Raw genomic sequence first — 14,827 nt, forward strand, 5'->3', positions numbered from 1 at the left:
CACAATGGATGCCTCATCACTTGCACTTGATACCATTGTGGCACATCTGTATAATAAAACTTCTATGACAGAGAACTGTTTATAGACTAAAGCTCTGCATTCAATAATATATCATCAAAGCTGATCAGCAAGGTGCTAGACTTTGGACTTAGTGTCTCATCAAGTGTGATATTATTGCCTCCATACTGCCACCTGACTAGTTCACTCCAGCACTGCTTGTTTACCTATGACTATGTAGCCAAAAGCAGATTCTACTCCAACATTACATTTGCCGATGACACAACCATTGTAAGCCTAATCAACAAAATTATCTTAAGCCTTATCTATCTATCTATCTATCTATCTATCTATCTATCTATCTATCTATCTATCTATCTATCTATCTATCTATCTATCTATCTATTATACAGTGCCTTTCCTATCTATCTATCTATCTATCTATCTATCTATCTATCTATCTATCTATCTATCTATCTATCTATCTATCTATCTATCTATCTATCTATCTAGTCATTGACTTCTGAAAGCAGGAGGCAGACCACACAGCCATTGACATGAAAATGGTAGTTGCTTTAGGGGGGTTTAAAATTCTTTTAGTCAACATCACCCATGATCTAAAGCGGGCACAGCATATCTCGACCACCACCAGGAATGCTCGCCAATGCCTTTACTAAGTTAGTTGTCTACATGAATGCTCACCAAGCTCTGCAGATACACAGGGAAGTCTGTCCTCACTGCCTAGATAACATATCCTTGTAAGATACCCGCTCAGGTCAGGACACCAAAGCATTACAGGAGATTGCTGTTGGTTTTCATGTCATTAGAGGGTAATTCTTTTTTTTGTTTGTTTAGTTCTATTGCTAAGATGAGTTATATCAGGAAAATAAACTGTATGCTTAATAGAGGGGTGTAATAACCTGTCTGTTAATCAAACATAATCAGCAGTTACGGAGAACCATTCTCTGGCCAAGGCTGTGTAAATACTGGAAGTATAACTAAACTGGTGTAAGGAGTAATTTTTCTTTTCTATTAAATTAAAAGAAGTTATGTATTTTAATGCATTCTTGTTTACCACGACACAGGTAAATGTCAATGTGTTGCATGAAAGTAAGAATTTCACTTTATTCTGCATATATGATACTATCAATAATATTATTATGACAACAAAATAGAGGAGGGTGGAAGTTGGCACAGAGTATTACACTACAGGCACGCTCCTTCTATTCAGGATATACAGTATATAACACATGATGCTTTTGAAAAGTAAATAGCTTTTAATAGAGATCTCAGCTAACGTTCACAGCCACCTTTTGCCCTTTTCTGTTCTGGCAGACAGTACATGATCAATACATGGCCGTATCTTTTATACAGAGTTTATTACGTATACTATATATGTTACATTTAATGTGAGATACATTCATTTTGTCTGCTGTTGTTATTCTACAACTGCCACTAATTTTTCAGAAACATGCAAATAATAATTACACTGTACTATATGACAAATGACAATAAATGTCAACTTTAATGGTGAATAGTATAACCAAAGATGTTGCACATTGATACTTTCCAAAGTGGCACATATCTCTACAGTTTAGAAACAAGACGGTGGGTGCAGAGACTCGTTCTGGAATACACAGTTACCCAGTGGAACAAACTAAACTTTGTAACAGGGACCTGATCAGGGAGAAGACTAGCAATCAGGACGTGGTGGGATCATTAGAAAGTATTGTATTTAACAGATGCATATGGCGTTGCTGAAGGATAACAGGGAAGGGTGTCAGTGGTACATAGAAACAGAAATCAAGGTGACAACACCAAAATCCTAAACTGTCATATCAATAAGCCTGGAAACAACCCCAAAAAGGAGTTTAAAATCACCTCTGGGTCATAGGCACAGTTTGGGGAACCCCACAGACAGTGAGAGGGGACCTGTGCTAGCAAAGCTCAGACAAGTAATGCGTATTTACTCTTTATCTCTCTTTTTACCCATATACTATTTTACTTTTTTAATACAATTTTAATACCGTTCTCCTTGTTATCATTCTGGGTTTGCATCAACCAAATGAACACCTCCTATATTCCACAACCTAAGGTTTTCAGATAAATATTTTCATCATTTATCTGAACTTAGCCTATAGAAAGAGCAGCTATTGTTTTTTGTAACGTGCTCTCATCCAGATAAAAAACATAAAAAACATTTAAAGAATAAAAATAACTAAGAGGTGCCCAAACCTGGGAAGAAAAAATTGCACGACTAGTACAGTATTCAGTCCTGAAGTTCCATATTATAAGAATTCAATGGTAAAGTATGAGATGACAATGATCTGCCATCATACCATCCAGGAAATCCCAAATTCTGCCAATTACTGTCATCATTCCAAACATTTTAATTATGTTTTGTAAGTGCTCTTACATTTTATAAGGCACAGTTTGGACTTATGAAATCATGAGCGAGAAAATACAAAAAGTGGAATTCTGTTAAGAAGTGACACGGAGCTTCAACATCTTTATATAACAAATCAAAATTCTGCAAATTAGGAAAGATCAACTTACTAAGATGTGAAAATCTCATAAATTTCTGGTCTTGGGCAAAGGTGCATCAGGAAACTCTTGTAGACAGATTCAGAAAATTCTTCAGGCTTCATTGAATCATTCTAACAAACAATAGCAGAAAAAAAGAGGAGGAAAACATCAGATGATTTGCCATTCTTAATCCAGGCCCACAATGAATTTTCTATTCACAAAAATCATAAACATAGGTGAGCCATAAGTTCCACAAACCATCCCCATCATAGACATTAAAGCAGTTCAAATATAATTTAAAAGACTGCTTTTCAAAAAAGAAAGACAGAACATGTCAGGAGGTAAACCTTGTGGCAGTCGGATGGGGTCCATGCCCAGCCGGGACGCCCCTGCACACTATATTCAGGAGGAGCAGCCCTGGACAGTGCAATACCTCCTCCTGGACGCTAGATGGCCGCCCCCCTGGATTGGAGCAGTGCCTTGGTTTCCCACAGGGCTCCATGGGAATTGGAGTTGGGTGCACCCTGTTGGGTCCTGCAGGCACTGCCAGGGGGTGCTGTGTTTGGGACTCCTGAGTCCCTATGGGCAACATGTTCATCACACCCGGAAGTGTAGCCGGAACTTTCCGGGTGAACTATAAAAGGAGCCAACAACCACCACTCAGCAGCCGGAGTTGGGTGGAGGAGGACAAGGTTGCCTGGGAAGGGTGGTGGTGGTGCCAAAGAAGAAAGTGCTTGGTATTTGTGTGTGTGCTTGGGACTGTGTATTGCCTGTGGGGTTCATGGGGAAGACATGCCCCACAGGTGAAGAAAAAGAAAAATATTGGTTTTATTTTACACGTGCCTCAGTGTGAATCTGGGTCGGGTCAGGCGCAGTATAGTGCCTTTATTCACAACCTTTAATTCAATGTTTTAATACAGCCATGCAGGTTTTTATAGTTGTGGAGAAGTAGAAACAATGCTAGCTCCTTCCTCAGGTTTCTCTGCAAGCTCTTAAGACATCTTATGATCACAAATCTAAAGGTACATCATCTGCGAATGCAACTGCTATGGATCCTTGAGTAGACACACCACATTTTCTTTCTGTCCCTTAGACTCTTTTTTCTGTATCTACTGCCTCTTTTTGCTCAGAACAGTAACAGTAATCATGGCCATGATGATAAAAATAAACCTGGTCCATAAAATTAAAAAGTTGGAACAACCTGTGCATATTCACAAATCCAAAATACTGAGATGGCACTCAAAAGAATCGATAAAAAGAAAATTCACAATAAGATTAAGTTCAAAAGACAGCACAAAAATACCTTTCAGGGATTATAAACTGAAGCTAAACACTTGCCACATAAGCCACAAATATACCAATACAGGCAAATCTCAGATAATAATTAGTCTCGATGTGATATACTATCAAAATTTCAATTATTTCTACCAATGCCTGCTCACATTGATATTAATTAGTATTATTAAAGACAACAACATTAGCCAGATTCTTGTCTTATCTGACCAGTTACATCATGTTAATATTTTTCAGTCAGACCTCAATGAGCATGTAGGAACAGGTCACCATTATGAGCCATCATGTCTTCAAGGTCATCCTTATTATCCCTGAATACAATAGGTAATATGTGTCAGAACTGAAATGCATGCATACTTAAAACTGGCATAAAACTAAATATGAATAAAGAAAAGAAACTGTTTAAATTTATCAGTATACAGCCTAATTCACAGCATAAAGGTAAAAATGATCTCTTGAATCATATTATTTTTGTTCTGCAATACAAGATTTTATATCTTGTCAGACTGCTAAAATTAACTTGATGTTGCATAGAACGAGTAACATCACTCCGTCTTTAGTGTCTCCGTTTCACGATAACATCTATATCTGTCATGCTGTTGGCAAATTAACATCCATCCAGGATGTTCTTGGCATCCTGATCATTCCTTCACAAAGTTGACCTGTCCAGTTCTGATTCCTGTTTAATCTATAGTAAATTAATTTTAAGTATAACAACATTTTGAATGTGGGAATTCTGAACATAAATGCTAAATATCCCTGGTGTATCTACTTTCACAGCGAATGACCAACACTGGAAATTAAACAAGCTGATAAATAAGCTGAGAAAAACTGTGAAAACATTGGTGAGCATACTTCGTGCTCACACACCCACATGCCAAAGATGAGGGCACACGATACCACAGAATTTAGTGTTAGGTTTAGTGTTAGGCCATGGTTGACACTACTCAACCTTTCATGAGAGACTAATCACATGACAGATTGTCTTCTTCAGTAGAGCAGGCATGAAGAAAGACTTCAGAAAAACTGAAAGAGCTATATACATGTAGCCTATCATGTTGTTACATTGTAAGGATTCCTCACCTTTCCTTTCGGCAGGCGACAGGAGGTCAGAGCTGCTTCCACCTTCTTTCTATCAGAAGGGAACATCTGATAGATACTAAATAATAAAACAAAGTGTTAGAACATCCCGGTATTAATTTGTCTGTCCAGCCAGGCCTCAAATAAAATTTGGTGCAAGCCATGACTCAGCCCAAATGGGCAGTTGGTCCATCACTGAGCACACACACCACCCACATTGTCTACTTAATCATACTGTACTTGAGAGGAAGAAAAACCCCACATGGATATGGAAAGAATGTGGAGAATACACACTAGAATGCTTGGTGAGATGTTGTAAAGCCTAAGCTATAAAGTGTTTCTTTTCCATAAATGAACAGAGATACAGTAAAACTGAGTCAAGTTAAGTTTATGATGAAATGCATAAAAGCAACAACATATTAGAAAGCAGAAGTTAATGATAATGTGCATAGATATCAATGTGTCAGATGAACTAAACATTTGGAACAGTTTGTGCAAAAACGGAAAATATGAATAAAATTAACTCTCTTGCTCGTGGGCAGCGCGTCTTTCTCTCTCTCCTTATCTCTCTTGCTCACCCGCGTCTCTCTCTCTCTCTCTTTTTCTCTCTTTCTCTTCTCTTGAGGGCAATCGTCTCCTATTCTCCGTCTGAGTCTGTGTGCCTCACTCATATAGTCAACATCCGTACGAGCGTATACTGTTTACTACAGCATTGTGACTGTGTGTGTGCGCGCGCACGTGTGTGCTGTGAAGTGCGAGTCCCCATCTTGCGCCCCAAAACACGAAGCAGAGTCTCAGTACTTTAACAACATCAGCCTTATTCAGCTTGAAACAGCAACAGCGCTGTTATTTATTGTAGCGGGATCTTTATAATGTTCCTTGTATCACCCATTGACGGTAGGCGCTTGCAGCATGTCTGCGATATTTTTGGATGCGCTTATACGGCAAACTGCTACAGCGCTATGAGACTGCGATTGCTTTGAGACGCTCTTCCGCGTGTCGGCCCATTGGGTGGAATCCCACAAGAGTTTAGAAACTCACTCACACCAGCCATGATTCTTTTTAAAGGTAAAGTGCAGGCTAATTTGTTTTATGTATTTTTATTTTATATTTTGTATTAATCATTTTTACATGAATAGTTTTGGGTTGTGGAATGAATCATCTGAGTTTCCATTTTTTCTTATGGGGAAATTCGCTTTGATATACGAGTGCTTTGGATTGCGAGCACGTTTCCGGAACGAATTATGCTCGCAAACCGAGGTTCCACTGTACTTTGAAAAAACAAAAATGCTGTTTCAAACTGTGTAGACACCAAAATACTTGCAAGTCACAAAAAAATGCAAAAGATAGTGTTTCTACAAAACAAATATATTGATTACATATAGTGTGGAAAAATAGTGTGTTCACAAAACAAGTAAATGGCAATAAGATGTGGCCATAAAATTAAGAACAATTCGGCAATACAAAACAGCAGCATGAAAGTGTATAATTACAGCTAGACATACATAGGTGGAAAAAAGCAACATACTGTATGCTAGTTATAAAAAAAGTACACAAAAATATTAGTTTCTCTATAAAAGAAAAAACTGCATACTAATTTTAATATAACTATAAAGATGTATAACTACATGTAAAAAAAAAATCCAGCAGTCCATAGCTGCTAATACATGAACATGACCAGAAAATAAAACAATTATGATTTAGTGTGCAGAAAGAGAAAGTTATTTTTTAAGTAAAAGTTAGGAAATAGAAAAGTATAAAAAGTACAAAAATGCACAAAAACAATAGAGCTACTATAAAACAAATTGTTTTTGAAATTTGACAGAGATATTTTTCACAATGTGTCCATAAGAGGAAGGGTAATGAAAGATATTACAAAATAGTTTATAGTAATAATTAAAAATCAACAAAATATGTCCTTTGAAACTAACCTTGGTTGCTGTCTCAGAATGTACAGACTAAATTAACATTAAGAAATAAAAATATAAAAGCTGATAGAGACAAGAATGCAGAACTAGAGAGAATTATTAAGGTAGGTAGAAATAAATAATCCACTGTAGTGCTCACATGGCAGTGATCCACTGTGCCAGCTGGTGAAAGGTCAACTTACCGGGACGAGATTAAGACGCTCATAACAGCCAATGGGGTGCTTGTGAACAGTAGCACAATGTGAAAAAAGTAACTGAACAGTCATCACACCAAATCTTGTCAATTAAATTCAACTTTTAAACTACTGTATACTGAATGCTGGGTGAGTAGAAAATGGCTCATATACAGATATGCTGCATATCATAAGCTGCAGCCCTAACTTTTTAAAGCACTTTATGATATTGTTCATCAATTTACATCAAATACACAAATTAATCAGTACAATAAGGTAAATGTAGCAAATAAATACAATTACTACATCACTGACAGGTAAGAAGCTGCACTTGGAAGTTCATCCCTTCTCTTAAGAATTGTAGGGACCAGTGCCTATTTGCCAAGATCAGTGCATCAGAGTCCATACTCATGCATATTTGACAAATTTAATCAGCTTATATCAAAATGAGATTCATAAATCAAGTAAGACAAAGTAACAATACTGGACAAACTGCTGAAAGGTGCTATGTTGTATCTTATTGTTATTATAGTTTATTTCTTGAAACTTACTTCTTTACTGGGATTTTCCCATCTTTATTTGTTTGCAAAGTAATCCGAACATATCTGGAAAATAGAAAATGTTGGGAAGTGCATGACAGGACCTTAATATGAGTAATTTGTTGTAATAAAATAAAAGTGTATTACAACCCTGATTTTCAACCTCACCCTATTACTGTACATGTTAGACTTACTAAAAAATGTCTGGTAGGGTATGTGTGTCTGCTTATGATGGACTAATGCTCGATTCATTGTTGGTTCCTATTTTCTGCCCAAAACTACCAAACAGACTTGGGCTCTTTGTGAACACTGACTCTGAATAAGAAAATGTTTAATAATGACTATTAATTATACATTTAATGCCAGGCACATGCAAGATTTGTACTGCTAATAGAAGAAAGTTTGTTATGCTTAATGACATTTGTGCAACGCTCAATAATTACTGATTTTTAATAATTATTTAATTTCATGATCTCATCGTGTCTTGGTCATTATCATGGAAAACTGGAGTTTACATTGGGAATAACTGGGAAACCAAACATGGCAGAAAAAACAGTTTATTGTAGGCCACGCTTATTTAAGATTTGTTTTTTTGGTTTGTGTCTTTATCATCTGTTACCTGAAACCCTCCCATGTACTGAACAGAAGCCACTTATTAAAATAAGAATTGTATTTTACTCATAATGTGAAAACTATTCTGGCTGATGTGGTAGGTGACAATATACTCACATTTTTTCTAAGAAAACTTGTCGACAGGCGTTATTTGTCAATGGGTTGTAAGCAATTGACAGTATGTCATCAGCCCAGTCCTAGAATACAGAAAAATAAGACTTGATGTGCTATCTTCACAGCGGGCTGCAAAAGTGTTTATCATGACACTAATTAGCATGCAACTGCCACATGAAGAGAGACATGTAGATATTCGGGTTAATAAGAGTCAATGTCTGACACACTGCTGAAAGCTGGATCATATGAACACTTTTAAAGTACAAGTGCTACAAGAAAAGTAATGAATAATCCAAAACTTGAATTAAGCTATATGCAGAGAACCACCTAGACATTTAAATCATATGGTGACAGATTCCTTGTGGCTGTAGCAGTAATTAGTGCTTGACAACATTTAGTTATGCTTTAAGGAAAAGATACAGAATTGAAACTGAATCATCAAGACTCATCGTACTAACTGGTACATATGTGAATCAATGTAAACAAAATAAAGCCATTAGCACTTTGTCATTTTTAACACTAGGGGGCTCTGCCCCATGCTCGCTTTGCTCGCCAACCCCCGGGTTTGGTTATCTCTGGATATACAATTTAATTTTATTTTCATTTCATTAATTTTTTATTTCTTGATATTTGCCAGTAATAAAGCTGTAGTGAATGAGTTAATCCCCCCCAAGGGGCTGCTAGTGCCGTGCTGCATGGTCTGCATGTCGCGCTGCACGTCGATCATTTAAAAGCCTGTTCACCAGCTACTGCTGCTTGCGATGTGCTGCGTGACCTACATGTTGCACTGCACGTCGATCATTTAAAAGCCTGTACAGCAGCTGTCCTTTTATCTCACTTCTTTGTCTCGTGGGACGTTAAAGTGTCTCCGAGAACTTGTTTGTAAGTAGGGCGTGTCGTGCAAGTAGTCTCGCGGGACTTCAAGGTGTCTTAAGAGAAGATCATGTCTCGTCCCTCTCGTCTCCCTCCCAAGATTTTTTTTATAACAGAGAGATCTGTCATAAAACAGAACCCAACAAGTCACATTGTCATAACATCATTCTGTGTCAGGGTGCCATCAATTACATTTTATTTGGATAGTTATTCATAACTAAGTGTGGACATCTCATTTGAACAAAGTTGGTACAGTATGTAAAGAAATAGTTAAATATGATAACAAATCACAGAAATTATATGCTTACAAATTAAATTTCAATCAGTACATAATACCCGGGGGAGTAAATGATAACATTATTCAAAGTGATTGTCTGCTTTTTTATTTTTATTTTTTTAATTTTTTTTTTTTTCATTTTTATTACTATTTAATTTAATATTGTTTCTTTGTATCAGTATACTGCTGCTGGATTATGTCCTTGGGATTAATAAAGTATCTATCTATCTATCTATCTATCTATCTATCTATCTATCTATCTATCTATCTATCTATCTATCTATCTATCTATCTATCTATCTATCTAATACAACCTGCCCACACTTCTCACGGTTTCCCATTAAATGAAATGGCAGAACAATTGTTTTTTTTTTTTTTACACAATTATGGAAATTTATCATTTCCCTACATTCCACCCTTGTAGTCCTCAGTAGAAATAACAAACTGGCTAGAAATAAAATATCAATTTGCTGAATATTCTTTCTTCAATCTCAGTGTTGTAAGAGCCCCTGAAATCAGCCCTAGAAAGGGTGGAGGTCCATCACGTGGCACACATTTAAACATATTCACACTCCCTCATAACAGGCCAATTCAGATGTGCCAGTTAACCTGCCTTGCATGTCTTTTGATGTGGGAGCAAACCTCAGTACCCAAAAAAATCCGTAAGGGCAGGAGATGAATATGTAAACTCCACATGGCAATAACTGCCTGGAAATTGAACACTTCTGATGCTGAAGGACAGCAGCAATAGCCACTTTTGAGGCTGATTGTATTTCACATCCACAAACCCAGTAAACAGCACACAAATGAAACACTCTATCAGGTTCAGGTGCATTTTTCAATGTAATAGTTCTTCATATGCTATTAAATTCAAGTGTCAACGCACAATCAATTCTAAACACTCGAAAAAAATAACATGACAATATGTCAGTATACAGTACCTTGGCAATATGTTCTTTGTAAGCAAAAAAGTTGCTATAAGAAAGGTTCACCACGTCCGGACCAGAAACAATTGTCAGGGTTTTTGCTAAGTAGTTGTTCTCTGGAAAATCCAGATTGAAGACATTCCGAACTTTTGGGGTCTGTTGGAAAAATGTAAAATAAAGGAAAACTGATTAATCCTACAATTTCAGCTTTGTAAAAGCAACCATGACCAAATGGTTAAAAATAATAATAGCAGAGACCAGCCATGAGTCTAACATTTAAAAAAAGAAACAAACCTAAGACTAAAAAACACAAACTGGGTAAAATATTGGGGTTCATAATTCATTCCATTGTAACTGAGACAAATAATAAACAAACACACACAAAAACACATATCTGGAATAAGGTCTTGTTAAAAGAGGGAAAGGAAAATCATATGTTCAATCGGAAATAAAGGCAACATGCACAAGGAAATCAGTCAGTCAGTCAGTCATTTTCCAACCTGCTATATCCTAATACAGGCTCACGGGGGTCAGCTGGAGCCAATCTCAGCCAACACAGGGCACATGGCAGGAACAAACCCCGGGCAGGGCACCAGCCCACCGCAGACAAGCAAATCAATAACTTAAATTTCCCTATAAACACAAAATTCCTTTGTACTTACAATAGCTTAGACAGACAAACAGATTCACAGCTTAACATGCTATTTTAGATTGGTTTAACCTCACTGTTGCAGCGTTGCTCTGAATACTGGGTAATTTTTTAAAGAACAGTTTAACATGCTTTTTGAACTTTACACAGCCTGTATTTCAACCATCTGGTGCTATGCCCAAGACCCATTCTACACCACCTCTGTACTCCATAAAGTCACTTGAATCCTGTGGCTCTGGGACAATTAGTAACATAACTCATGTGCTATTACATTTATCACATGTGAAGGGGAGCCCTGCAAGAAATAATGTTCCTGGAGCAAGGGCACCTCCATTGTGGCACAGAATAGGGATAAACCCCAAAATAAGAACAAGTAGAGGACAGACAGAAAGTCTAGCAACAGGAGAGGTTTACATATGCTAATATGTGAGCGCTAAGGGACAGTACACAATACCCCTAGAGCAGTATATTTTACATCCAACCAACCAAAAGTTAGACAGGAGCAAAAGAACAAGCGATAGAGTGAGGGTACAGATTGATGGTAGGAGGAGAAAACATCACCAGACCAACATGGAATATCACAGGGTTGTTAAGTCAAGAAAACGGAGTTCAAGTTCTTCCTTTTAAATGTGGAGTTAAGTGGGATGCTGTTGGGAAATTCAGTCTGGTATATAAGAGATCATGGTCCTAAAACAGAACTGTGTTTTATTTTTAAAGCAGGAAGCATGGTATTTGCTGAGAGATTTGGACCACTTAGCTCTCTCTAAGGGAAACAGAAGGCTCAGGAGTGCAGGAACACAGGAAGTAGCTCTGACCTGATATCACTGGAGCAAAGATAAGTGACTGCAATGTTTGGTTGGAAGTGACCTTGGGACAGGCCATAGAGTTGAGGGGAATTCTTAACTGGAGGTAGGAATATAGATTAGGGTCTGAGCAGAGAGAGAAAGAATGAGTATGCTTACCAAACAGGTCCAGACGTGCTTAAAGTTGTTTTTTTAGTAAAATAGATTGTGATCAAATGTTTATTGATAAAATTAAAAAAAAATAATAATAATAATAATAATAAACAGGAAACCAACAATAACTGATATGGGACCATCAAAACAAAAACAACCACTACCACCCCACCTGTGGCAGCTAATTAAATAGAAAGATAAGTAGGAAGAAAAAGAAATAGAGTTGATAGGTAAACTGCCACGCACTCACACATAAAAAAGGTAGACAGGAGAAACTGCCTTATGGAGCAACCACTGACCAGGTCTTTACTAAATGAACATCGCATGAAGCCAGTTGTGAATAAAAGAGAGAGGAGATCTTGTTCTAGTCCCATTACATGGCATCTCTGGGGCATAGGGAACAGCCTATGGACAAATTTGAATTGTGAGTGCTTGTGATTAGGATTACTAGAGCAATTTCACAGGTTTAGAAAGATAATTTGCCAGCTTAATGCAGAGGATGGGGAAAGGTCTGTTAGTCAATTAGACATGAATGGGAGAGTTTTGAGGCGAGCTTTGCAGACAAAAGAATAGGGACCAGATACCAGTTTGGACTTATGAAAAAGGGTTGAAGTAAATGAGTACAGGGGATGAATTGGAAAAGGGGAGGAGAGGGGAGCTCAACATGTCCTGGGCACAGACTTCAGCTTCTCCTTTAGCAGTGGCTGTTTTAGCACTAAAGTCATGATGAGAATAAATATGTCCTTCAAAAGCAAGGTCCTGAAATTTTCTTGATTGATGACAAATCATCAGGTAGATCAGATGAATAGGTCAAGGTACCTTTTTATCAGTATTGCTAAGGGAGGAAAGGGATCTTGTTTGTAAAGTAGCCATATTCTAATGTACCAAATAAGCTGAATCTTCTATGTCATTTAAACAAAGTTTAAACAGCATGGGAAACCACTGTTCAGCAAAAGGTGGAAAGAGCACAAGCAGAAACAGAGCTAAGCGGCCATTAACAATATGCGTCAGAGATTACATATTTAACACTGAAAAAAAAATCAAGCAAGAGTTAAAATATCAAAGTCAAGAAAAACTAAAACAATTACCAAAAATCAAAGCCAAGAACTAATCATAGTAACTTTTTGTTTTCCTCTCATGCTAGACTATCACTGGGTCCTTCCTTTGAGAAACATTGTTTGAAGATACAAGGCTAATTGAGCTGCCATCTTTTAAAAAGGCAACATGATGAAGCCATGCATCATGATACTGTTGAATTATGAAGACTATTTGGCCTTGTTGCTGTCAACCATACTGTATAGTGATGCCCATATAAAACATATAAAAAGCACCATATTTCTGCCAATCATGCATAACAATCCATGTAGATAGCATAACTACAGGCTGGCTGATAGCACCGATGTAGCCAAAATGGCGCATATCACCAGCCATGTTAAATTAAAGAAATGATTAGTAAGGAATTCAAGAAGGATAAAAGGAGCAATGTTTGATGTTGACTCAAAAAACAAAAAGACAAGTTTTAATTTGGATGGTTTCACACTTCATTAACTATATTTTATAAATTTATTGTGTCATTATTGTAATGTGTATAAAGAGCAGTTCTTAATAGAATCTACTAATTGACAAGCAACAAATGGTTTTCAGTAGATAGCGTAGAGAGAGAGAGCACGTGACAGCATAAGATGATCGGAGATTCTAGATAAGTAATGTGACATAAAGAACAGTGCAATAATGGCCACTCCTAGTTGCCAGTTGGTGCGTCTGCTGTTTTATGAGGCATTTCCCATGGCCATGGCAGCATGAAGTTGGTCCTTCTCAGAGTACAATCTTTCACTGCTAAATATACACACCGGTTTGTGGCCTTAACTTGGCGCATGCCTTAGTCTTTTCATTTTAGTGTTCACTGGAATACCTAAGATTATTTTATATGAATACAAAAGAAAAAGCTTATAAAAACATACATTAAAACATGCATATTTGTACAATGAATTTATTCGGCAATGTTTTGTTTTATAAATGTGTAATGATAAGTAACATTAAACATGCAGTAAATTACTTTTATGAAGACTTCACATTGTGGGAATTACATCATGCAGCCAGAATTGCAATAAGAATTGAATTGTGGGACAAGTGTATTGTCTAATGCATATTACTAACACTACCAGTGTCTTTGGAGATATTTTTTACCTCTGTGAAGTAATGGAAAAAATTGTTAATTTGGGGACTTTTTTTTGCCCTTTTTATATTTCCAACATGGGTAAGAGCGCCCTATAGTTTAGACTAGAGTGATATTGTAGCCGTGCCCAGGAATCTGTGTGCTTTCCCTGGAGGGTTTCTAACCCAGGAAGGATGTTTTCTTTGTAACCTTTGCTTTCCATACAGCTCATTTACATTAACCGATCAAGTTAATGTAGCAAACAAATCAGAAGCAAAGTAGGCATTCATACAACTACTGTATATAGATTTGGTCTCCCTGTGATAAAAAAATTGTAACTCCCTATAAAAAAAATGCATTTGACAAATGAGTGTGACACCTACTACTCAAGAGATTTAACAGCATGTTTCCTGAGTTAGTTTGTCATGTGGCGGGTGCGGCAATGCGCTGTATCAGAGTGTGCTCCCAACCGATCTTACAACAAAACAAATTTAGCATTTCTCTACCAACAGAATTAAATTCTGCTTGCTCTTACTTATGTTAGTCCTGTTTTATTACATGGCATGGTTCTTTATTAATTAGTTGGTCTTATCTGGATATCAGACATTGACACCTGAAGCAAAGGCTTCCCAGACATGTTTATATTTTTTATCTGTTTTCTTTGGAATATCCGTCATTGTGATACTTCAGTTTTTTTACAGTACACAGCACACAATGCCTCCTAAACAA

At 37.0% G+C, this 14,827-nt stretch overlaps 1 protein-coding gene across 1 annotated transcript in view; it reads right to left on the reverse strand.

Annotated features, from left to right (window-relative positions):
* plcb2 (phospholipase C, beta 2) overlaps positions 1 to 14,827 on the reverse strand; it is a 95,029-nt gene that overhangs the window by 58,075 nt on the left and 22,127 nt on the right. The window contains exons 4-8 of the mRNA XM_039741982.1: positions 10,354 to 10,494; positions 8,266 to 8,345; positions 7,549 to 7,602; positions 4,900 to 4,975; positions 2,554 to 2,654 (exon numbers count right to left, since the gene is read on the reverse strand). Of these exons, the coding sequence (XP_039597916.1) occupies positions 2,554 to 2,654; positions 4,900 to 4,975; positions 7,549 to 7,602; positions 8,266 to 8,345; positions 10,354 to 10,494 (452 nt within the window). The remainder of the gene's footprint in view (positions 1 to 2,553; positions 2,655 to 4,899; positions 4,976 to 7,548; positions 7,603 to 8,265; positions 8,346 to 10,353; positions 10,495 to 14,827) is intronic.

This window comes from Polypterus senegalus, chromosome 18 (assembly GCF_016835505.1).
Source record: "Polypterus senegalus isolate Bchr_013 chromosome 18, ASM1683550v1, whole genome shotgun sequence".
Lineage (NCBI taxonomy): Eukaryota > Metazoa > Chordata > Cladistia > Polypteriformes > Polypteridae > Polypterus > Polypterus senegalus.